This window comes from Mauremys reevesii, linkage group 20, assembly GCF_016161935.1.
Source record: "Mauremys reevesii isolate NIE-2019 linkage group 20, ASM1616193v1, whole genome shotgun sequence".
NCBI lineage: Eukaryota > Metazoa > Chordata > Testudines > Geoemydidae > Mauremys > Mauremys reevesii.
This window is the reverse complement of record NC_052642.1, coordinates 18,268,851-18,292,220: the sequence shown is the minus strand read 5'-3', so window position 1 is coordinate 18,292,220 and position 23,370 is coordinate 18,268,851. Positions and strand designations below refer to the sequence as shown.

Below are 23,370 nucleotides of genomic sequence, written 5' to 3'. Positions count from 1 at the left end.
ATCATTTATTTTTTGAGGGAAGTGACTTTTTAGTGCTGGTGGAATGTGCCAAATTGACTTCCCTAGAGACTGAAGTCCTCTGTCTACAGAAACTGGCACAGCATAGGTGGTGGCAGTACGAGACCACATAGCCCCGTGGCTGCCCCTTAACCCTGTCCTCGCAATCTTAGATGGCCAACAGATGTGCCGGTTTTGGAGCTGGCTTTTGCAGTATTGGACATACCTTCTCCAAGAACAGAACTAAGACCCGTTAACCACCGAACCAGTTAGATTCACTACTAGCCTCTGCCAGATTTGAACGGGTGATGAACATTAGCAGCCCTTTTCACTGTGGGGTGGGGAAGCTTATTCCAGTAACAGATCATTTTAAGTGGGGCAACCAGGGAGATTTGCGGGGGTTGGCTTCTTAAGCCTTTTGACTCAGTTCTTATGGGTTACCTGCTTAATATTTGTTCTGTGTTATACCTGAGAACCATATGCTCCATTATGTGCTCCAGTAGGTCTTTACCATCAACTACTCTGATTCTATACCCACCTCCTTGCAGTCTTTCTGGTCTAGGGAATGACTGTGTGTGTATGAGTGAGTGATGTTTCCTTCTCAGAGATAATAAGGGAGCTATAACAGAAAACTTCTTCTTTAGCTCAAGTGCTAGTGGCCTGTGTTTTTGAAACTAAAGGACAAAGCTTCTACTTCTAGCTCCTCAGGTGTGTGCAGGTGGTTTATCTAGGCAGTGTGTCAGCCTTTTACAGTACAGAGATTTGTTACACTGCTTCTATTTTAATACCAGTCTCTTGTGCCAAACATACCTCTAGTCTGAACATGGGTATTTTGGTTCAGACACAAGTTGCAAAAAAGCAGTGATGTTGAGACAGATGGGTTTATGACTGCAAATACAAGAAGCATTCTGTCTTCTTTGGAGTTAAATCATAGGTAGGGGACTGTTTATTGCATGACACCAAGTTCCCTTTTTCAGTGCTGTATACATCAATGTCTTTCTCTTTTTAGACAACCTCATAAATTCTACGCAGGTTAAAAATTATAGCCCTGCATCTGACTGAATTGTACAGGCTGTACCATGCCTAAATACCTGTAAAAATGTGAGCTTTAGTCTCTGCCTCAGTTCCCTATCTCAAAAATGGGAATAATAGTACTTCCTTCCCTTACAGGGGTGCCGTGAGGATATGTGAAAGTTACGTACGTGCAAGATTTTGAGATGCTCTGATATAGCAGTAATGGGAGTCATATACGTACCGAAATTAGATAGATATATTGTAAGTTTTCCTTTTGATCTCTAAATCTATGTTTGGAGAATTCTTGATGAAGTATAACTGTGTTTCTTGTCAGTTATAATAATTACTGTCATTTATTGAGAGCTGATGAGTGACAGCGTGCTGTACAAAACATGGTGCAGGTAGTATAATCCTTGCAAACTGTAATAGTCCAGAAAATGTTGTTGTTGTTTTTTCTCCTGTCCATGTCCAGGAGATCGAAAGGTAAAAGGAGTTTATTCATGGGGCCTGCCAAGGCCATTTTAGTGGATTTGTAGAGCTGGGAGAAGATTTTCAGTAGGAGTCTTTGGCTCTATAAATTCAGCCTTCACTTGCACAATGGTTTTTAATCTTGTCTTAATCCAGTTGACTCTGCAATCCTACCTTGTAGTCTTCAGAACAGAAGTATGTAGTTAACATAAGGAATTCCTGTTGCTTAATAGAAATACAGTAAAGACTTGGGAGTCTGCACTTGCTCTCATTGAAATCAGTGGGAATTTTGCAAAATTGGTCCCTTGATCTAGTCATACTTGGGGCAGAATTTTCAGAAGTGCCTAAGTGACCTAGGAGCTTAAGTACCATTTTTCAAAAGTGGTGGTCAATCTGGCCCTTAGCCTTCTAAATGACTAACAATGCAGATAGGTGTCTAGAGGGAATTACAAAACTGCTTGTACAACTTAGGCACCTAACTTCCACTGAAAGTCAATGGAAATCAGGCACCTAATTCACACAGTTGCTTTCGAAAATCTCACCTACCTGTGTCTTTAGATGCCTAAATATCATTTTAAATGTGGCCCTATGTCCTCCTAACTTTCAGTCAGATGAAGGGTTTTTCTACACATGGAGTTATCCCCAATTAGCTCCGTGTGTGGACACTCTATTCTGGAACAAGAGTACCTGGTTCCTGGTTTAGTTAATCAGGAATAATTCCATGTATAGACAAGCCCTTAGGTTCATGTGTGCCTGCATCACTTTTAAAAATGGAACTTGCACTCCTAAGTAACTTAGGCACATTTAGAGAATGTTAAATCTGATGACTAGATTAGTATAGCCTCAGGTCATGTGCTACTTTCACTGCACAAGGTTTTTACTTCCTTCTTTTGCTTCCCTGTCTGTGGCTTGTAGCTAATATAGTTCTGTTATCTGGCTGCTGAACAATATCCTGAGACATTAAAGCCTGATAATCATCTTGGATTCAAATTCCTGCCGAGGGCCACACATTTATGGCTAGAACATTTTCAGTTAACTGAAAAACTAGGACACAGAAATTCTTCAGTGGGAAGGGGTGGGGGTGGAGCAAAACCTTCTGTTTTGAGAGTCTCAGCAAAAACGTTGGAAAGAAATTATACACCCGACTCTTGTCTTCCTATCCAAAGAGGGAGGCTTTAATCCACATTAATTAAAACAAAAATTGGGTAAATAGGCTCCTTGCTTTTACTTTGCTGAATGTTCCTTCTTTGCAGGCCTGCTGGATCTAGATTGAAATGCTGAGTTGATGTGTATTCTTGTGTCAAAACCGTGCTGGAGGTCATGGCAAGCAGGAATGGTATGTTTTTCCTTTATAAGACCCAGCCTGCACTTTGTCTTTCATAATTTGGGACAGGATATTTGCTGTCCACAGTTTGTTAAAGCATATTTGTAATAGAATGCGGGGATGGTTGGGAAAAATAGTTATTGTATGTTGGGACTGTGGAATTTTATAGCAAGAAAGGTCTTGGGGCTCAAGCATAGAATGGTGAGTCAGACCTGGGTTCTGTTCCTATTTCTGCCACTGTCTTCCTGTGTTTCCTTGGGCAAATCACTTAACCTCTCAGTGCTTCACTTTCCCTATATGTAAAATAAGCATAAACAACTGGAGGGATAACACTGGGTGATGTGAGGTGCAATAGAAGCACAAAGTATTATCTTACTCATCACATTGCAGTGCAGCATCTTCTCCCATAACTTCAGAAACAGTTTTTGCACATTTATTTAAAATCACAGGGTGAAATTCCGCAGTCTTCAGACAGGCAAGTCTCCCATTGGTGTCAGTGGAAGTTTTGCCTGAGTAAGGACTTGCAGAATTTGTCTTAGATATTTTACAAACTGCTTTTTGGTTTCAACACAAAACCCAGGATGCATGATATTCCCCCATAGGATAAATTCTGAGATGCCTTGTGCTAATGTATATGGACAAAACTGTGCATGACTTCCCCATAAAGTGGACCCCTCTCAGAAAGCACGCCTAAGTGCGATTCTATCCAGATCCCAGCAGACACTATTACTGTCACTTATTATTTGTATTACAGCCGCACATAAAGGCCACAACTGAGACTGAGTAACATTATGTTTGACACGGTACAGATATAGAGTAGGAGATGATCCCTGCCCTGAGGCGCTTCTGTAAGAGGTGTGAGAAGCTAGTTGTGCAGGTGTCTGCACAGAGAGAAAAGGAGGTGTCTTCAGGGGGAAAGTGAGCATGCTTAGCTCCATTGCACGCTTTCCCGCAAGCTTGGCCCCAGTGACATGTGTACATGCTGTTCAAAACTCTCTAGTCTAAGCTCTTTCTTGGTGCCATTGGGCATTTTGAGAGTATTGGGCCTTCCATGTGGGTGGCACAGTTTCAAAGTGAATGTTTCAATGTAAGACCAAGACTAAAGGGCTCCCTTTGAATTATTCAGCGCTGGTTGGCCTAATATTCTAACACCTAAGCTCGTGTATACTAGAATGTGGCACTTTAGCTCCATAATGTAACATGACTTTAAGGGTTCGTTGTTGGAAAGTGATCTCTCGTGCCCATAAATGTGCCATTTTACATTCTCATTTGTCTAGCTAAAAAAAATTATCATTTATTGGGACTGTTTTTTATCTGCAAACTTCCTGCAAGCATTCCTGAGCTCTATTCTGTCAGTAATAAAAAGGCAGTAATTTCCCATCTCTTTATATCTGTTTACTGACAGTAAGAATGGTTAAAGTCACAAGATGATCTTTCTGGTGTCATATATCTTCTGCATGGTATAGTCCAGTGGTTCTCAGACTTTTCTACTGGTGACCCCTTTCACACAGCAAGCCTCTGACTGTGACCTCCACCTCCTTGTACATTAAAATCACTTCTTTTTATATTTAAAACTATTATAAATGCTGGAGGTGAAATGGGGTTTGGGGTAGAGGCTGACAGCTCGCCCCTACCCGTATAATAACCTCTTGACCCCCTGAGGGGTCACAACCCCTAGTTTGAGGACCCCTGGTATAGTATATTCCTGCAACACAAAATACGGCATTTAAAACAAAGCAAAAAGCAGCTTGACTGATGGCTGGGCAAGTGGCCTGTTAGAGATTGATTCAATCTCATATTTTAAAAAAGATTGAAAGCTGCAAATTATGCACATAGCTAATCCTGTGTTCCTAGAACCAGTACTCTGGTCTTTCACCTCCTGCCAATGACCTCTCTTATAGGCTATACCCACCTGTTGTCTCATATTTCGAATTAGACTGCAAATTCTCTGGGGTGGGGACTGACTTTTTTTTGTGGATTTATACAGCATCCAGCACAATGATGGTTCTGTCTGACTGGGGCCTCTGAGTGCTACTGTAATATAAATAAATTCTGAGATTTAGAAGAGAGCTAGAGAGAGAGAGGCCTGGTCCAAAGGCCTGACCTGTATTTTTTTTCTTGTCTTGCCACAACAAAGTTGGGAAATTAAATATATAAGCAAACTCTTTCCCATTTTAAAAATTAAATTAATATTTTTAAGTTTTCAAGTGGATCATTAGCCTAATAGACCTCAAGAGAATTTTTCCCTTTATAATGCTAATAAGAGACGGCGTTGTCTAACAGTTATCATGTGGCGACTAAGTGTCATGGCTTTTGGGTTCTACTCCCTGTTTGGAAATTGGCTTGTGTGAGACAACTAGGGCCTGATTTTTCAGAGGTGCAGACAACCCACAACTCCAGTTGAACACCACGGGATCTGCAGGTGCCCAGCACATCTGAAATCAGACCCTAGTTGTTTCAGGCTGGCACTCAAGAACTGGGGCACCCAATATTAGTGGACATTTTGAAAAACGTGCGCCTCCATTTTTCTGTCTCTCACCTTATCTGTAAAATGAGTACACTAATACTTCCCTGCCCCACACAGGTAACAGGAAGCTTAATTAATGTTTATAAAGCACTATGATATCCTGGGGGGAAAGGTGACAGAGAAGAGCAAAATATTGTTCTGACTTGGCATTTGTTTTCACGCTATCATATAATACCCCCTAGCTCTTATCTAGTGCTCTTCATCAGCAGGTGTCAAACAGGTAGATATAAATCAGCTACTTCCTGGTAACACCAGGTCACATCTGAACCCATTGAGCTTTTGGCCATGGGAAGATGAAAGGAAGGATGCTCTAATGGTTAGGACACTAGCCTGGGACTTCAATGACCTAGGTTCACTTCCCTGCTGTGCTACAGACTTCCTGTGTGACCTTAAGTAAGTCACTTAGTCTTTCTGTACCTTAGTTACTCATCTGTAAAATGGGGACGGTAGCACTTCCCTACTTCTCAGTGGTGTTGTGAGGCTAAATAAAGATCATCAGGTGCTCTGGTAATCATAGGACTGGAAGGGACCTCGAGAGGTCACCTAGTCCAGTCCCCTGCACTCATGGCAGGACTAGGTATTATCTAGACCATCCCTGATAGGTGTTTGTCCAACCTGCTCTTAAAAATCCCCAATGATGGAGATTCCACAACCTCCCTGGACAATTTATTGCAGTGTTTAACCACCCTGACAGTTAAAAAGGTTTCCTAATGTCCAGGGGTGGCTCTAGACATTTCGCCGCCCCAAGCAGGGCAGCATGCCGCGGGGGGTGCTCTGCCGGTCGCCGGTCCCGCAGCTCCGGTGGACCTTCCGCAGGCGTGCCTGCGGCGGGTCCGCTGGTCCCGCAGCTTTGGTGGACCTCCCGCAGGCGTGCCTGCGGCGGGTCTGCTGGTCCCGCGGCTCCACCAAAGCTGCAGGACCAGTGGACCCTCCACAGGCATGCCACCAAAGGCGGCCTGCCTGCCGTCCTCCCGGCAACCGGCAGAGCACCCCCCGCGGCATGCTGGGGCTTGGAGCCGCCCCTGCTAATGTCCAGCCTAAACCACCCTTGCCGCAATTTAAGGCCATTGCTTTTAGTGCTATCCTCAGAGGTTGAGAAGAACAATTTTTCTCCCTCCTCCTTATAACAAACCTTTTATGTACTTGAAAACTGTTACCATGTAGCCTCTCTTTTCCAGACTAAACAACCCCAATTTTTTCAATCTTCCTTCATAGGTCATGTTTTCTAGACCTTTAATCATTTTTGTTGCTCTTCTCTGGACTTTCTCCAATTTGTACACATCTTTCCTGAAATGTGGCACCCAGAACTGGAGACAATACTCCAGTTAAGGCCTAATCAGCGCCGAGCAGAGCGGAAGAATTACTTCTTGTGTCTCGCTTATAACACTCCTGGTAATACATCCCAGAGTGATGTTTGCTTTTATTGCAACAGTGTTACACTGTTGACTCATGAGGGAGGGCCACGATAGATGTTCAGCTCTGGCAGAGTAGGTGGTCTCCAGTCTAGCATAGCTTTCATCCTCAGCTTTAAGCCATGCCTTATATATATTTTTGAAAGTTCAAAACTCTCTTGCAAAAAGCTGAAAAGATAGAAGTCTGGCTTCCTCTACATAAATGCATAATAAATCAGCACTCTCTACTACTTCACTAATACCTGCTTTCATCTAGTAATATTGGATGGATTTTTTAAATTTTATTTTATTTGGCAAATCCATTAGAGAATTAAGAAGATCCCTGAGCTTTTCACAAAGAAACTATTTATGCTCTGTTTGACATTACTCTTTAATCAGACTACCACTTCACAGGATATTTCACCCCAGAACACTAGATTCCCAAGAGACTTACGGTAACATTTTCAAAAGTGTCTGCTTCACTGTGGAGCCTCAGTTCCATTGAACTTAGGTGCTTTTGAAAAATGTACCCTTAATAGCTTTACTGCTGCTGGTCCCACTATTCTCCCCTTTTGTCTGACCTGTATGTTGGTGGATCTAGCTAGATGCTGACAGGAACTGCTGACCCCCCACCCCCCCGCTGTACTGCCAGGGAGGTGGTGGTAGTGGCGGAGATAGTAGAAGAGTACTCAGCAAAACAACACGCCAGCTGCCTGGATGATGAAGTAGTAAGAGGACAAACAAAGAGTGTATAGAAAAACATTAACACACAACTTTTGGTGGGTCACACTTTGCATTGAGTATGTTTATAAAGGGTTAATATATCAGGAATATATTTTTAATAAAGGGTTGATCAACTGTTGTAGAGTCAAACAGGTCGATAGTTTGCTTATAACCATTGATAACACCTTGGCTGATGTTCTTATAACCCTCTATAATGCACACTATTTACATTTGTAACATGCTTACAACACCTGTTAAGCCTTTATCAACTTTATAAAGGCATCCTTAATATAAAGTGGGATTATTTTGGTTTCCTTTTCATGTCCATCCAGCATTTTCATATGGATTTCTTACTTTGGGTTTCCGGTTAGCTGAATGTTGTAAAATGCTGGCAGAACTATTATGTGATTCACAGATTCATAGAGTTTAAGGACAGAAGGGACAATTTTGATAATCTAGTCCCTGACCTCCCATATAACACAGTCTGTAGAAATTCACCCAGGCTAATAATTCCTACATCAAGTCCAAAACTGCTGTTTGAGTTACAGTGTAGCAATATTACCATTTAACTGTAATAAGATGCTTATTTTTAATAAAAATGAACCCTATGATTATAGAATAATGATGCAAACTCATGACTTGGTGCATCATCCGCTGATTTAAAATTATTCTGTAATTATTCTGTTCTAGAAAGTTTTTGGTATAGCCCAATTTGGTCATTTTGCTCACAGGAAACTTGCACCATTGGGTCCTCAGTTTGGACAGTCAAATAACAGCATAAATATTTCACCAGGTCTCTGTCCAGAAGATTTCTTGTGATAAAAAGAGAGGGCTGTATGTAAAAAAAGAAACAGTTTTATGGACCAAAAGCAGCTGTTTGGGTGTAGAAAAGGTACTTGTGTACCAGTGCAAATTCACATATTGATTTACTGTTTGCAATGGCTGAGATGATGTTAAAAAAAGAAAAGAAATCCATCAGACTCAGCAAAAGCTTTCTAAGGGGGGATTTTGTGGTACTCCCAGATAAGTCTGAAACTGTTCCAATTTCTTCATTTTTCCCACTCACAATGTGTATAGCTGTAGAACATTCTTTGTAACAACAGTGACCTCTACTGTCTAACGTGCATTTTTATAATGTACATTCCAACACCAGCCTTTTTCTAACTAGGCTGAAGCACTTTAAACCTGGTTCTTGAAACTCATGTAGCTTTTCAAAAAAAAATAAAAAATCAGAAAGTAGTCATTAATTATACGGGTATCACATGGAATATCCCTTAATGAATATATACAAATACAGATGCTTGTCGTTTGCCTGCTACAAACTTGTATCAGGACTAGAAAAATACATACAATGGGATTTCAAAAGCACCGAAGTAGCTTACATGCTTAACTTCCCTTGATTTCATTAAGAGGTAGGTGCCTAACTTGCTTGGGTGCTTTTGAAAATCCTACTAATAGACCCTCTTATTCAATATATGTTTTAACTTCAAAAAGAAAACAGTAGGAGGGGCTCATGATTTACACCACTGTAAGAGAGATGAGACTCAGGCCCTTATAGTTAGCTATTGGTCATGAAGCATTTTTGAATGTCCTTCCTGAAAATATCTCTGCAAATACAGGTTTCAGTTCTGTAATCAGCTCTGTGTGGGCAGACCCTTCGACCTGCATGGAGCCCCTCTGGGACATTGCAAAGGGATTTGATTGCAGGCTTGGGGATCTATTGTCTTACCATGTCTGTACTGTGCTTAGAAAAATTGAACTGCTACTGTTCAGACCGGTTGCAACTGTGAGAACAACAGGCATTTAGCTACTAGATTTTTGATTCTGTCTATAAAATTGCTATTAGCAGTTCTGATGTATTCCTATGTAATGTGTTAGGCACGTTACCTATATATATTTTTGTGCATAAAACAATTTTTAATTTTAACTCAGGGGACGCTGTGTTGTATGGAAGCTTTAATGGTTAGTAGCTTTTCTGGTAGGTGTAACCCCTTGAGAATCATTCTGAGATGAAATTACAGCTCACAACTCTGTGTGAGAGGCTGGATTAAGAAATTATCCCCCCTGACTCTCATCAGGTCTAGAGAGAGGCAGAAAATGGCTGATTTCAGTTAAGAACATAGTACTAAAGATCTGTAAACAGCCAGGATCTGAGAAGCTTTAAGATTCGCTCTGAAATGAAAGCTGAGCAATAAATTGGCATCTTTTTCTACAAAGAAATTGAATTGAAGACCAGGGTCTTGAGCCAGCAAAAGCACGTAAGCACATGCTTAACTTTAAGCACATGAGAATTCCACTGAAATCAATGGGACTACTCACAAGTTTAACTTTAAGCATTTTTTTAAATGCTCTGCTGGATTGGGGCTCAAGACAGTGAAGCTAAAATGCTGTTTTCTATGTTTAATTTCTACCCAATGACATGCTCTGCTAAATATTACCATACTAGCATATCTATCTCTGTCTAATCTATCTACGAATTAGGGCCTGAATTCACATTAGGTTTTTTTGGGGGATACCATCCGAGACTTTATAATTACTAATCTGATTATATAATGCCATTGTAGGCAGTGAATATTTACTTGATAAAGGTTGCTGTAGGCAGAGGAAGGTTGTCATAGGGAAATGAATGATACTTTATTGAATATGTTTGTCACCTTTGATTATCCTAGCAACCTGAAGGGGTTTAGTCATGCCCCTGAATTGATAACCAAAGTGCTTAAATGCACTAAGGGTTGAAGTTTAATTCATTATTAGGATGATATCGTGGCAACAGAAACTTCAACAAAAAGATAAATTTTTGAACTGCAGAGCAGGGGGACAGTAATACATCTTGTACTGTTCGCTCTCACGGGATATAGGATATGCAAAGCAGTGTTTTTTAGCTGTTTAAAATTGGATTTTCCACCATGAACAGATACCTGAACTGCTCTGTCAACAGCACTGAAATCTGGAGCTCGCATCTAGTCCTTGCACTGGGTATCCCTCAATTGATCATTAATGTAATATCTGTGATCTTCAACTGTGCAGTCATCATTACCATATTGTCTACAAAGGATCTGCATAAACCCATCTTTATTCTTTTCTGCAATCTGGCTTTTTCTGATCTTCTCACCAGCTCTTCAGGCTTTTGGATTTCAATGCTGTTCATCACTAACCCAGAAAGCACAATCTTTGGATCCAAGGATATCCTCATAGCTTATGCCTTTTATACTATGTCTATTCTGTCCACCATCTATAACTTAGTCAGCATTGGAATTGAGCGCTACTTGGCTGTGGCAGAAAGCCTCAGGATGAGATGCAGGGTTTCCCGAAACCAGTCGCTGGCTGCAGCTCTAATTAACTGGGCACTTGCCTTCTCTTTGAGTTGCATACCTCTAGTGGGGTGGAATTGCTTGCATAACAAAGAAAACATGTCTGCTCTCTACAGCCCATTTTGTGTTGACTACCTCATCTTAATCACCATCCCCAACTGTGCGGTGGCCTTTATCTTGCCTCTGTTCACCTACCTTAGCATCATTGCCATATTGAGGAAACAGAAGTTCACAATGGGAGCGTGTGGACAAGCCAATGGCACCTACAAATCAGCTGAAGTCCAGGTTGCCAGAACTAGTGTCTTTATCTGGCTTCTGGCACTGGTTTCCTATGCACCTTTCGTTGTAGGAGTCGTGTTAGATGCAGCCAACCGTCTGTGCCCCACTGACCTGTATCCAAGTGTCTATGTGTTTCGAAACTGTACTGCTATGCTGATAACCATGAACTCTTTGGGGAACCCCATCATATACACGCTCCAAGTTAAAACACTGGGGAGTAAGCTCAAGTTTTTGAAGTGCCCTGCCAGCAACCGGGTGCAAGTCATTGGGAATATCTGACCTACTCTGGAATTGCATATGACTAACATAAAACTGTCTGTCTGTCTAATCCTTTTCTGCATGCATTAAGTTCTTCAGCTGGACTGTGGTTCTCTTGCAAAGCCACACTCGGGTTCTAGCATGCCAAAGATTGGCTCACAACCATGGGTCAATTTCAGAACTAGGGCAAGTGGACAGCTCCCTGTTGCTACTTTGGCAGAGGTAGTGCTGGAACTGCTTTTAACTCTTCCATAGGCACCAGCATCACTGACTTGAGATCTTCAGGTCCTTGCTTTGTAATGCACTTGTGGAGAAATTCAGACTGAGTGTTTGGGGGAGCAAAAAACCCAAACAAGGAAAGCTTTTTTTAATGAGCAAAAACCGATTGTGAACATTAGCCTACTTCAGTTATTGGACTATAGAAATGCAATCATCCAAATGGTCTGTTAGGTGCTTCTCTGGATGCACCCATGTTTGTCGTGCTCTGATAAAATAGCAATGCTGCTGTTTTGAAAGGAAAGAGTTTTGTGAGTTAAATCAATTTCCTTTACATTATTTTACTTTTACTTGATTATTCAGATAATCCTTGACCCTGAGTAGGGGAATTGAGAGTAGCAGTTATTTGTCTGCTGACAGTTCTGTGTATGCCTGATTTGTCTGTCCCTTTATTGGAAACATAAGATTTATTTTGCATTAAGAGATAAAAATAAATCCATGGCTGCTATTTACTTTGCATGTGGAAATGTGCTCCTGCTGTGCTTGCATTACTAGCAAACTTTCTTACTTTTTGTATTGTTTCATGTTTTTAAAGGCGACTTTGTGTTCATTTGCATGAAAATTTTCAGAAATAGTAGAAAAAATTAAAGTTTCAGCTATTTATTTATAATCAGTCTTTTCTGTGTGCAAAAATTTTTCTTTTTCTATTAATATAGCACTCACCGTAGTTTACTGTAGCCCTTTTAATTGCAAAATATGGACTGATTGTGTCTTTTTTGTGAAACATTTGTGATTCTATACTTTCTACCTTTTTATTTCTTCATATTTCTACTTTTCACACTGCACCCACTTTAAAACTTGAACTATAATCTCAGTTAAAAACACACTTCAGTTTCACAATATCAAGACTGCAATGGAATTCATCATGTACCAAGAAAATTGCTGGGGTTTTTAAATAAAAAAAGCAAACATTTTATAACTGGTATTAAACTTTGTTCATCTGCATCTAATTAAAAAGAGGGACGGTCCCCTCCCCAAAATTAGATACTTGAATAGTTTATTTTTTCATATTTCCTTACATAGACTAGAAGATGGAAAACTAATTTTTCAACTCCGCCCTTTATTGTTCAAAATAAACTTTTGGGATACATTTTTGGGGGTGATTTTTGGGATAGAAGTTTTGAGCGATCTGAGGTAGCTCTAAAGCACTACATGTATGGCTGTGTATTCAGAAATCTGCACTTAGAAATCCTCATTACACAAGCTCACCTTTTTGATCGAAAACACTACTTAAATGGACATTGTCTGGTGTGTGAAAATACAGTAATATGGATTCATAGTCACAAAATGAACACACACATCATATAAGCCAAACAAAATGATCATTTGAAAATCAGCCCTTGAATTGCTGGTTTGGAGTTCTGAAAACAAAGCTATTTGTTTTTATACATTTCAAGGTGGTTTTTGTTTGCACTTTGTTTGTTTGCTTTTAATTATTACTCTGAAACCTGTAAAGGCTTAGGTGAAATTTTCCTTAAACATCATCAGCCTTTTATTCAGAGGGTCTGAAACAGTATGTTTAGTTTAATATGATGATAACATGCATCAGTTAAATTAACACATAGGCAAATTCAACATTTACATACTGGCAATTTAGTGTTTTATGGATATTGGTAACAAAAGCCGTCTTGACTGTGACGCTAAATATGGAAAATCTGGGAGGTGTTTTTATATTTTTTAAGCAAGCATTTAAAAGCCATCCATTACTTTTAAGGAAATGACAGTACCAAGTAAACAATAATGAATAATGCATTAAAATAAATGATGTCTTATAGGTCAAGCAGGATCAATTTTCTTCCACTTCTTTTAAATATTACTGTATTCTTAATTGTATTTCAGAAATTATCTGCAAACATCTAAACATCTGTTTCTCGCTAATTATATTTCAACCTGAGTTGTAAATCAGGAGATTAAAAACAAAACAAAACTAAAGGGCAGATTATAAAGATAAAACTGGGGGGTGATATTTATTTTGCTTAGCTGCATTAACAGCCATGTTGACCTTGGCAAGCTGACATGTAGCAACCAGAATATTTCATTTACCATTTAGCTATGATGGTGATTGTAAAAGATGTTGAAATTCTTTTAAAACCAATATAACAAACAGTTGGACCCTAGCCAGAGAGAGAGAAAAGTTAATCTCAAACCTATCAATTTGCAAATAAAACTTTGTACTGCTACAGACCCTTTTGTTCAGGCACAGTGCTGTTCCTACTAAAGTCAATAGCAAAACTGACATTGATTTAACTTGGAGGAAATGTAGTCCAGTGGCTAGCGCATTGGGCTGGGATCTAGAAGCCTGGGGTTCTCTTTCCAGCATTGCCACTGATGTGTGACTTTGAACAAGTCACTTCACTTATCAGTGCCTCTTCTTCTCCTCTCATGCTTTGTCTGTTTAGACCGTAAACTCTTCACGGCAGGAACTGTCTCCTGCTCTGTGTGTGTTCAGTGCCTCCCACAGTGGGGCATTGATTTGGTTTCGAGTGTGTAAATATTGCATTAGTCATAACAGTAAGAAGCAGGAGAAGGTCCTGTAATTAGGAATCCAGATTTGTTTATTTTTTCAAATTTAAAAAGCCGCCTGTCTGAGATACAGTCAATAAATATATTAGATTATTGACCTTAAATAAGATCTTCCAACTCATCCATATAAACCCCTCCTCCTTCCCCCCACTCCATAATGTTATTCAGCCCCCTCCTTTTCGCTGCCCCTGTAAAAGCCTGGTAAAACAGAAGAACCTTACGGCATAGCCCAGGTTCATTGGATCCAGGCTTTGTTGGCTTTGATAGGGCAGAGGTAGTATCTCAACATCCATCCAGAAATCAAAGCTAGAGAGAGCACAGGTGTGAAATGTGTGTTCTGCATGGAGCACCACAAGAGGGCAGCTGCATTCTGCATTACTTATGAGTAATGGAAGCAGGATTTGCAAATGGTCCTCTAGTTTCATAGGAACTGTAGATCCAGTGCTGAAAAGATGAAGTAAAATACTCTGTGTATTTATAATATGCTCATCACGGTGGTACCTGAGTATGTATTGCATTTTCCTCATCAGTGTGTTGATAAGCCTACAATGCTGCCTGTCACTTCTGTTGATTATTTATGCTGCGAAACAAATGCAAATCATAAATCCAAGGACACCGAAGCTCAAACTGCCCTTTACCAGGCTGCTGTTAGTGAGTGATCATGTGAGTATTGTTCTTGTGCTTCGTACCACTCAGACTGTGATGAATTCTGGTAACTAACATTAATTCAGTTTAACCATTAACTCTGCAAAGCAGTAAATGGTTGCTTTAGATTATTATGTGGCCATTTAGGGGGGTCCCTTCTCCCTCTACTTGTTTTCTGGTCAAAACCCGTGGACACTAGCTTTCAAGTCCAGCACTTCTGATCACCTTGGATGGAACTGAGCCTTTTTGATCAACCAGCAGTAACCTGCAGGATGCTATTATACATTCTCCAAGTCATAATGTGCTTTACAGTTTCCACCCCTTTGACTTGGCTTATAAGGGGATTCCTTCCAGAAATATGTCACTCCATGTAGCAGATTATTACCATAGCTACAGTATAGAGCCAGCGGTTCTCTTGTGGCCTCTCCATTACTAGACTTCTTTTTCTTTTCAGAATCCCTATTTTTTCATAGAGAATTCATATTTTTTCCTACTCTGTCCCTCTTGTCTGCAAGAGTGCCTCTCCCTTTATCTATCTAAATACCAGACTATTTCAGAATCTCATCTCAAGATCCATCTTTTCTTGGCTAATGATGCCTCTAACCCTCTTCCAGGCCCATTCCTAGACCAACAAAAATAGAGAGTGGGGGAGAGGGAGAAATTATGAGTATTTTGTAAGAGGGTCCCTCTATTTCTCACTACAAGCCTCTCCAGAGCAGGACTATGTGGAAAACAGCACGATGAGCACTCTCTCTTTAAAAGTGAGATCAAAGCAACATGTATGGTAGTTTATCCAAGAAGGAGACAAATGCTTTTGTCTGTGGATTGCTTTGAAAAAGAGAACAACTTTTAACCTGTCTCCTCGTTATAAACCACCATACAGCCTTAAATCCAATATACATATGAGAAGGAGACATATGTTAAAACTATAACTTCTTCTTTTAAGAGATGTGACGGATTTAAAATTTTTTTGAATGTATGTGCCGTCCTTGTATGTATGTTGGAGTTAAGGCTGCACTGGACTTTACGGAGCCCGGGGTATTAACAATAAGTTGTAGAAGGAGGATAGTAATGCGTGAGAGTTAACACATTTTATATGGGTATAGGCAGAGAAATAGAAGTGTCGTTCTTAACTATTTGTCTGCTAGTTTTTCAGCCCTTGAGGAAGATGTTGTTGAAGTAACAGTGTAACCTTAACTAACATTAAATGAACTGATGTTTTCTCTGTGTGAATACAATAGATATTGAATGTTCCAAAAAATGATCCATAGTCTGAGGTTCATCAAATTCACATTAATTTGTTTGTCTGATCTTCAGGCTCCTAGTGAACAAAGCAGGTCATGTTGATGTAGATTGGAGGATTTTTGCTGCTTGTAGGTGATGTTTCTAGGAAGAATAGAATAGAATGAGCCCATAGTCTCCCAGGTATAGAAAAAGTGCCAAATATCTGTTGAAGTTGCATGAATTTACAGGGAGATTTTCAAAGGCACAAAGGCAGTTTGAGCCTAACTCTCAATGAAAAGCCAATTAGAATTGGTCACCTGACTCCTGTTTATGCCTTTTGAAAATCTCCCCCTTAGTTGACTTTGTAGAGCATTGAAAGGTTCGTTCCAGCAGGTGACACTGTAGTCAACTAAAATATCCAGTATGGATGCATCAAACTAAATTCAACCATCTAAAAGGGATGGGGACGGAAGAAGAAGAGACTGACTCAAAAAGGAGGAGAAAAAAATTCTTCTGGGGCAGCAGACCTGACCTTTTCTTTTATCATAAAATCTAACTTTCATTGCTTAGGTGGGTCTATAGTGTAACTAAGCGTATGTCTACACAGCCTGTGAGAGTGAGGCTCAGAGCCCAGATTGACACACTTAGGCTTCCCCTACAGTGCTAAAAACAGCTGTGTAGACATTGCAGCTCAGGCTAGATCTTGGGCTCTGAAGCCTGGGGTGTGTGGCAAAAACTAGAGAGAGCGCCTTTGAGTCTGTAAAGATGCTGGCAGCTGTAAGCTAAGAAACTGCTCAGGTTGTTTTTGGTTCCTCCTGTGTTTGGGAGGAGCGGGACTTTGGTGCAATCTTGTTTATATACAAGGAATGTACAAAGAAAATATCAGATTCCATCAATTTCTCCTTCCAGCTGGAATATTCCCCAGGGTCCTGAAATTGGGTTGAAAAGGGACAACAATGCTACAGCTAAAAGCCCACCCTTTCTGTGCAAGTGGAAACCACGCAAAGGTCTCAAATGTAAGTCGAGTTATTATAAATGTAGCTAATGATAATGGACACTCCAGGCAGGAGAAGAGCAAAAACGCTTTTGTTAACTGGAAAGCAGCTCAATATTTAGAAGCAAAGTAAAATGAGTTAATGGGTTCTCGGATTTTTATACCATGTCCATCACCACTGTATCTGAACTGACTGCAGGATTGAAAACTAAAGTGGTGAGGTGTCATTCTTTGGTCCTGTGGGAGTGAAGTTATGGGCCCATCCCTGTGACAGTGCTGTCTCATCAAGGCATGTGGGTCACTCGGGAATCTCTAGACAGTGTCATGGTTCTGGGGAGTGGCAGAGGCACAGATCTGGTGGGTGCAGGAGGTGTTTTTACACACACACACACACACACACACACACACACACACACACACACACACACACACACACACACACACACACACACACACACACACACACACACACACACCATTCTGAGCTTTGAAAATAAAGAGCAAGAACTAGGTTTTTAAAGAAGATGCCCTAGTTTTATTTTTAAAACGCCCATCTTAAAACGTGCAGCAAATAGTTTTATGATTATTGGTGACAAAGGAGGAAAAAGGGGAGTTTGGATTTTAATTCCTGGGCAGTGCTCAGCCACTCGGCTGGCGAAGGCAATAGAACTAGCGGAAGGGGTGGATATAGGAGGGAGCCAGTCAAGGAAGTTGAGCACAGGGGTGATATGCTTCAGTAAGTATCAGAGGGGTAGCCGTGTTAGTCTGGATCTGTAAAAGCATCAGAGAGTCCTATGGCACCTTATAGACTAACAGCCGTATTGGAGCATGAGTTTTCGTAGGTGAATACCCACTTCGTCGGATGCATGCACCCACGAAAGCCCATGCTCCAATACGTCTGTTAGTCTATAAGGTGCCCTAGGGCTCTTTGATGCTTCAGTAACCAGATGCCGTTCTCCCCGGATGTGCAGCACTGCACCACTCCACTGATGAGGTAAGGAAGGAGAGGGGCAGGGGCGGTTTTGATCTCAGTTAAGGTTTGGGAATGCAGGAGCCATGAATAGAAGTGGGGCGACGCGAGGTCAGACCAAAGGCCAGGGGCCAGTGCCAGGGGCTCCAGAGGGAATGAACAGAACAGATGTTCACCCAGTGATCCCTGTGTGCACCCCTGGGTGCCAGGAGCCTGCATGTCCCGAGGGCACTTCACCACAACGCAGTTATCACACCAGGGGCGGATGCAGACACATCTGAGTGACTATTAATGGAGGAGGGGGGGACAGGACGCCATGGTGATTTATATGCTCAGCCCCTGGCACTGGGAGTCTCCTCATTGCCCCCCCCGCCCCCATCTTGTCTCGTGCTGTTCCTTGGGCGCTGGGGTCTCTCTCCATGGGCCAAGGCCCCAGTGCAGCGCCAAGGGGCTGGCTCCGCCCCACGCCACAGAGCCTCCAGCCCGCCCCCCCCATCGCCCCCCCGGGGAGGCGGCGCGCATCGGCGATGGATTAGTAGAGCCGGGTGGAGGCGATGGGCGCGCGGCTGAGCGGGGCTTGGGGCGGAGCCGGACTCCGACCTCCGACCCCGGGCGCGCACACGTGGGCCGCGGCGGCCGGAGGATGCAGGAGGGGAGCGGCTGCTGCGTGTGCGCGGGGCGCGGCGCCCCCCGGTACCGCTGCCCGGGCTGCAGGGCCAGATAGTGAGTCCGGGGGGCGGGGTCGCCGGTGTCCCCCCCCCCCGCAGAACCCCCCCCGGTAAGGCCGGTCGGCCCCCCCCCCCGGGAAGGCCGGTCGTCCCCCTTCCTCCCCAGGCACGGCCGGTTCCCCGCAGAACCCCCGGGAAGGCCGGTCGTCCCCGGGCACGGCCGGTTCCCCCCCGCCCCCCGGGGAAGGCCGGTCGTCCCCCCCCCCTTCCTCCCCCCTCCCCCGGTGCAATAACGGCCCGTGGCCCTTCAGCTGCGAAGGGTCCCTCCCCCCTGGTGCCGGCCGCATGGCCCGGGAAGGGCCCCCCCGCGTGTACGCGCGGCCTGGTGCCGTGGGGAAGGGGATAATCGTTATCCTCCCTTCCCCGCCCCCCCGTGGGTTATTGCTGGGAGCAGGAGCCCCTAGAGCCCAGCTCTCTGTGTCCCCGCCCAATGATTGTTCTTCTTCTTCTCCTCCCGGGAGAGGGGGGCACAGCGGAGGAAACAGTGGGGGGGCTCCCCCGTTGTCCTACGAGTAAATGAGACTGTTTCTGCGTTCACACGTGCGGCTGGGCCCAGACCCACTGGTGGGAGCGGAAATAACTTATTTCGCTGCTCCGGGCCGAGCCCTCTGCTTATCCCCGAGGTTGCCAGGAGAGTCGCTGCAGTTAGTCTCTGGTAGAGCACAGGTAACATTTAACTGGTGTGTTGGTGTTTTTTAAATGGCACTTTTCTTTCTTGTAGTTGTTCTGTCCCCTGCTACAAGAAGCATAAAGGTAAGACTATGATTTCGTCTCAGAGTTGTACATTATTCTAAGCCAGTTTTTTAAATACTGCTGACTTGTAGCTGTGACCTTCCTCCTGTTAAGAATTAATGTAACTTTGAATTTTTCATAGAACACTGTATACCAAAACAGGATCGGGTTCTAAGGACGCAGATTACAGACACATCCTCACTTTTCAGAAGAGTTAAATCAGTGCAAGACAAAGGTATGTTTGCTTCCTTTATAAATATATGAAAAGCATGAATTCGGGATAGCTATTACCAAATGAGCTTCCCGGGGCTTCTTAGCCGAAATGGTCACACACAAAGAACAAAAGATTTAATCTTTCACGTGCTAGGTGCTGCTAGCGTCTCATTAGAGAAAGAAAAGTAGCCCAAAACCTAGGAAAAATTAACACACCAATTACATACCCAGAAAAATAGGACAAATACATATTTGGTTACCATTTATTCAGTATTCAGGCAAAAAATATTTGTCTGCTAAAGGAGAAAAAAGTACACCTGTCCACTTTTTATATTAAGTTGATAAACATGCCTCATTTAATAAATATGTAATCAGAAGTTTCACTCTGTCCAATAAAAGTGCCAAAACACTACATCCTGGCTCTGGTAAAGAGGCGTCCTCTGAAATATAGTTAGAGAGATCTAATGATTAGATTACAGTATAATGTTTTTCTAAACAAAAGCTCATTGTTGTAATGATTATAATTGTCTGATATTTAAATGCAATGATTTGTAAACCTGTTAAAACTGCCTAAATACATTTTTTTTTAAAAACCCTAAATATTGAAAAGTTTTAATACATAAAATTAAAGCACATTATTATAATTGTTTAAAATTACAGCAATCTTTTAACAGTTCCTACTCTTTGCTGAATACTTGCCTGTTTTACCAAATGCCTGCTATTCTTTATGTAAGAGAAGGAAAGTTTTTCTGTAACTGTAGAATGTAGCATGTTTGGTTAGAATAGTACTGCTTCAAAATATAATTGTGCCTTTAGCTTGTTAGAATATGCTTAAAACCCAGAATCCTTATACTAAATACCTATCTTTTGTAAAGTACCTTGTGACAACCTAATGTGCTCTACAGTTAATGCATGTGAGTTTAATCTTAACACTTTATTCTTATCTACATATTTAATTTTCAAAAAAAGAAACTTGGATGTGTAGTGGCCCAGATTTTCAAACAAGTCCTATACATTTATGCCAAAGGAAGAAGGGCCTAGTCCTTTCTTTTTGAAAGTGCCATGTGAGTGAATATCTATTCAGTGTTTCAAGTATTGCAAGTGTGTAAGGTCTTGTCTAGAAGACCTCTACATTAAATGGTACTCAGAAGGTTACGGGAAAGTGGGATGAAGGTCTGTTCTTCAAGGAGTCTAGATATTTCATATCTGAGTTTTACCCCATTGCCAAGGAGTGATGCAAAGCATCTGAGTTCTAAATGAGGGGTAGTAGATACAGCAACAAGACAAATGTTTCTGACTTTTGGACCTAACCTATTTTATCCATAAAACCACATTTCTGTTTGCCTTAGGAAGCCATTGGTCTGTAGATGATATCCTGACAGAAGATGATGAGGCAGATAGAGTCCCGCTGCAGAAACTCAAACTCTTAGGTAACCTTTAAGATTAATCTGTGATGTGACTGAAGCAGAACTGCCATCAGCTCTTACAGCAGACAACACCTAAGAATTTGCTTAAAAGCTGAAGTCAGTGCTCAGTATTTAGTTCTTCATGGGCATCTTTATTATGCCTTTGGGAGAATTGGTATGGTGTGTATTAAGTTGTTAGTCTTTGTAAAAGACTAACTTCCAGATCAAGATCGTATTGCTTCAGTTCAGTTTGACTCTATTGCCTGACCTAGTGGGAGAGCCAAGCTTTGATCTGGACTTATTCTCTAAATTGCAGGAAACCATGTATTTACAAAAGTAGTGTCTGCTGAGGCTCTGGTGGGGGAAGGGTGAGTTTAAGTCCTCTTAGATAACAGATAATGGAAAATGTTGGGCTTGGGATTTTTTTTTGTTAAATAGAGATGCAAGTTTCCCTCCTACATATTAAGTTTTTCTGCTTTCCTCAAGCAGATGCAGCATTGGGTTGATTTAAAAAACAAAACACACCTTTCAAACCCATGGTTAATCCCCACCTGTTAATTTCAAATGTCTCTCTTCCTCCTCTAATATATTTTTTTAAATAGGGGAGTCTAAAGAACTGAGAAGCTTACTACTCAACCCCCATCTGCAGCAACTGCTGCTAACTGTAGATCAAGCCAAAGAAAAAGATTCCCTCATGAAAACATATATGCAAGAGCCATTATTTGTGGAGTTCGCAGACTGCTGCTTGAGAGTTGTTGAACCTCCAGAGAAAGAGAATTGTCTTCTGGAGTGAGAGACTCTTCAGGAACAGAACTAATCATGAATTTCTAAAATTCTAAAACTGGAAGAAACATTTTATTACCATGTGCTTTGCTGAAACAGCCTCAGGTGTTTTCCCCTCAGTAAAACATATTTAACTCCTGGATATCAGCACTCTAATTCACACTTCCAGTGTTGTCATATGGTAAGCTTTGTCACAGGTGGTTGAAGGGAGGCATGTGTGTGCATGTACTAGGTGTAATTAGAGGTTAGTGTTTTAGTGCTGTGACTTACTTTCTCTTAATACAGGTTCCATTGCCAGCTGTGGCTGTGCCAGGCATTGCTGCTGTCAAGCATGTAAAGAAGGAGAAAGATTAAGTCCACTAGTGTTTAACTTTATCCTTTGAGCATTTGACAAACCTTGCTGAGAAATTAGAGTCCAGAGCCCTGCACAAGATATTTAAATTTATTAAAATGTCATGTACATAAGATAAGAAAAACAAACATACATTTCCCTGCCTCATGTCAAGTAAGAAGAAAGAGCCATTTTTCTCTATCACGCTAAAGGTTCCCATGCTAAGAACCACTTCTGCTCCTACACAACATGTGAGCCTAATGCTGGAGATGGATGCAACAGTGAGGGGTGCTGGAGCTTAGCAGCACCAAGGGGATGGAACTCATATGCTACATCTGAGTTTGGACAAATACAATCTAACTGCTTAAAAGCAGCATGTTAATTTTTCTTCAGCTGGTCAGAAACATTGAGCCCAGTCTTACCTCACTTTTCCTGAGACAGCGGTGTCCAGCATTAAGCCCCACCAATTCTTGCATTTTATTCATAAGCATTAGCAACCTGCTGAATTTTAGTGCTATTTGAGGTAAACAGCTGTATGCTTGCCTCCAGAGGGGAAAAAATGAGTAGTGTTCAGATTCCTTGGAAAAAAAAACCAAACTCACTGTTGCCCTCTTACTTTTCCCTGTATGGGGGAGTGCTGAAAGGATATTTTATATTAGATCATAGAGTTTTTTCAATTATTTCCCCCAAAGATATTGTAGTTCTATTAAAGGTTGTTGTGATTTCTTTGTAGTCCTACTGTAGTGTTTTCTTGGTATTAACCACTTCCTCCATTATCTATAGGAGAAAGTAAGAAATCTGTGCTAACGATCAATATACCTGTAACCATATACTTACATATGCGACTATGGGGGGAGGGAAATCAAGGCTCCAGGGTAGCAGCAGATATTTTTAAATTGATCTGTCTCATGCGGGAATATATTGTAGATAGATTAAAACATTTAGAAGCAGCAGCTTGAAAGAAGTCCTTCCTTGAAGGAAAAAGTGCAATAAATATTTAAGGTGGCCAAAAGTCCACATTACGTAGTGAGCAGTTTTTTCCTATCTAGTAAGATTTGGTTGAATCCAGTGATCATACAGGCTGGGTTATGTGGACTGATGTTTGCATGAGGTAGTGGAGACTTCTTGCAGTGAAACTTGACAGAGCCCTAGGAAGAGAAATAATTAGTTTTTAATTGCCTGGGGGGGAATCAGCCCCACACACAGCTCAATTTGCTACCAACAGTCACCAAATCATGCCTTGTTCAGTCACC

At 41.7% G+C, this 23,370-nt stretch overlaps 3 protein-coding genes across 4 annotated transcripts in view; 2 read left to right on the top strand and 1 right to left on the bottom strand.

Moving 5' to 3' along the window:
• The first annotated feature begins 10,350 nt into the window (after window positions 1–10,350).
• LOC120387550 (sphingosine 1-phosphate receptor 2-like) lies at window positions 10,351–11,313 on the top strand. The gene has a single exon (XM_039508469.1). The coding sequence runs from the start codon at window positions 10,351–10,353 to the stop codon at window positions 11,311–11,313; it is 963 nt and encodes a 320-aa protein (XP_039364403.1).
• A 7,122-nt stretch (window positions 11,314–18,435) lies between these two features.
• On the top strand, window positions 18,436–22,839 carry ZNHIT3 (zinc finger HIT-type containing 3). The gene is made up of 5 exons (XM_039507279.1): window positions 18,436–18,647; window positions 19,374–19,405; window positions 19,527–19,619; window positions 20,947–21,027; window positions 21,606–22,839. Exons 1-5 carry the CDS (start codon window positions 18,568–18,570, stop codon window positions 21,794–21,796), a joined length of 477 nt encoding a protein of 158 aa, XP_039363213.1. The 5' UTR covers window positions 18,436–18,567; the 3' UTR covers window positions 21,797–22,839.
• The window catches only part of MYO19 (myosin XIX), a 44,623-nt gene continuing 43,467 nt past the window's right edge, over window positions 22,215–23,370 (bottom strand). For both annotated transcript variants that reach the window (XM_039507261.1, XM_039507260.1), the window contains exon 25: window positions 22,215–23,265. In XM_039507261.1, the coding sequence (XP_039363195.1) occupies window positions 23,137–23,265 (129 nt within the window). In that variant the 3' untranslated portion in view covers window positions 22,215–23,136. The remainder of the gene's footprint in view (window positions 23,266–23,370) is intronic.

Bases quoted from the DNA above. Each gene is read 5' to 3' on its own strand.
- LOC120387550 (XM_039508469.1), top strand. From the start codon at position 10,351: ATGAACAGATACCTGAACTGCTCTGTCAACAGCACTGAAATCTGGAGC.
- ZNHIT3 (XM_039507279.1), top strand. From the start codon at position 18,568: ATGCAGGAGGGGAGCGGCTGCTGCGTGTGCGCGGGGCGCGGCGCCCCC. The intron at 18,648-19,373 runs GTGAGTCCGGGG...TCTTTCTTGTAG, and splicing joins CCGGGCTGCAGGGCCAGATA to TTGTTCTGTCCCCTGCTACA. The intron at 21,028-21,605 runs GTAACCTTTAAG...TTTTTTAAATAG, and splicing joins GCAGAAACTCAAACTCTTAG to GGGAGTCTAAAGAACTGAGA.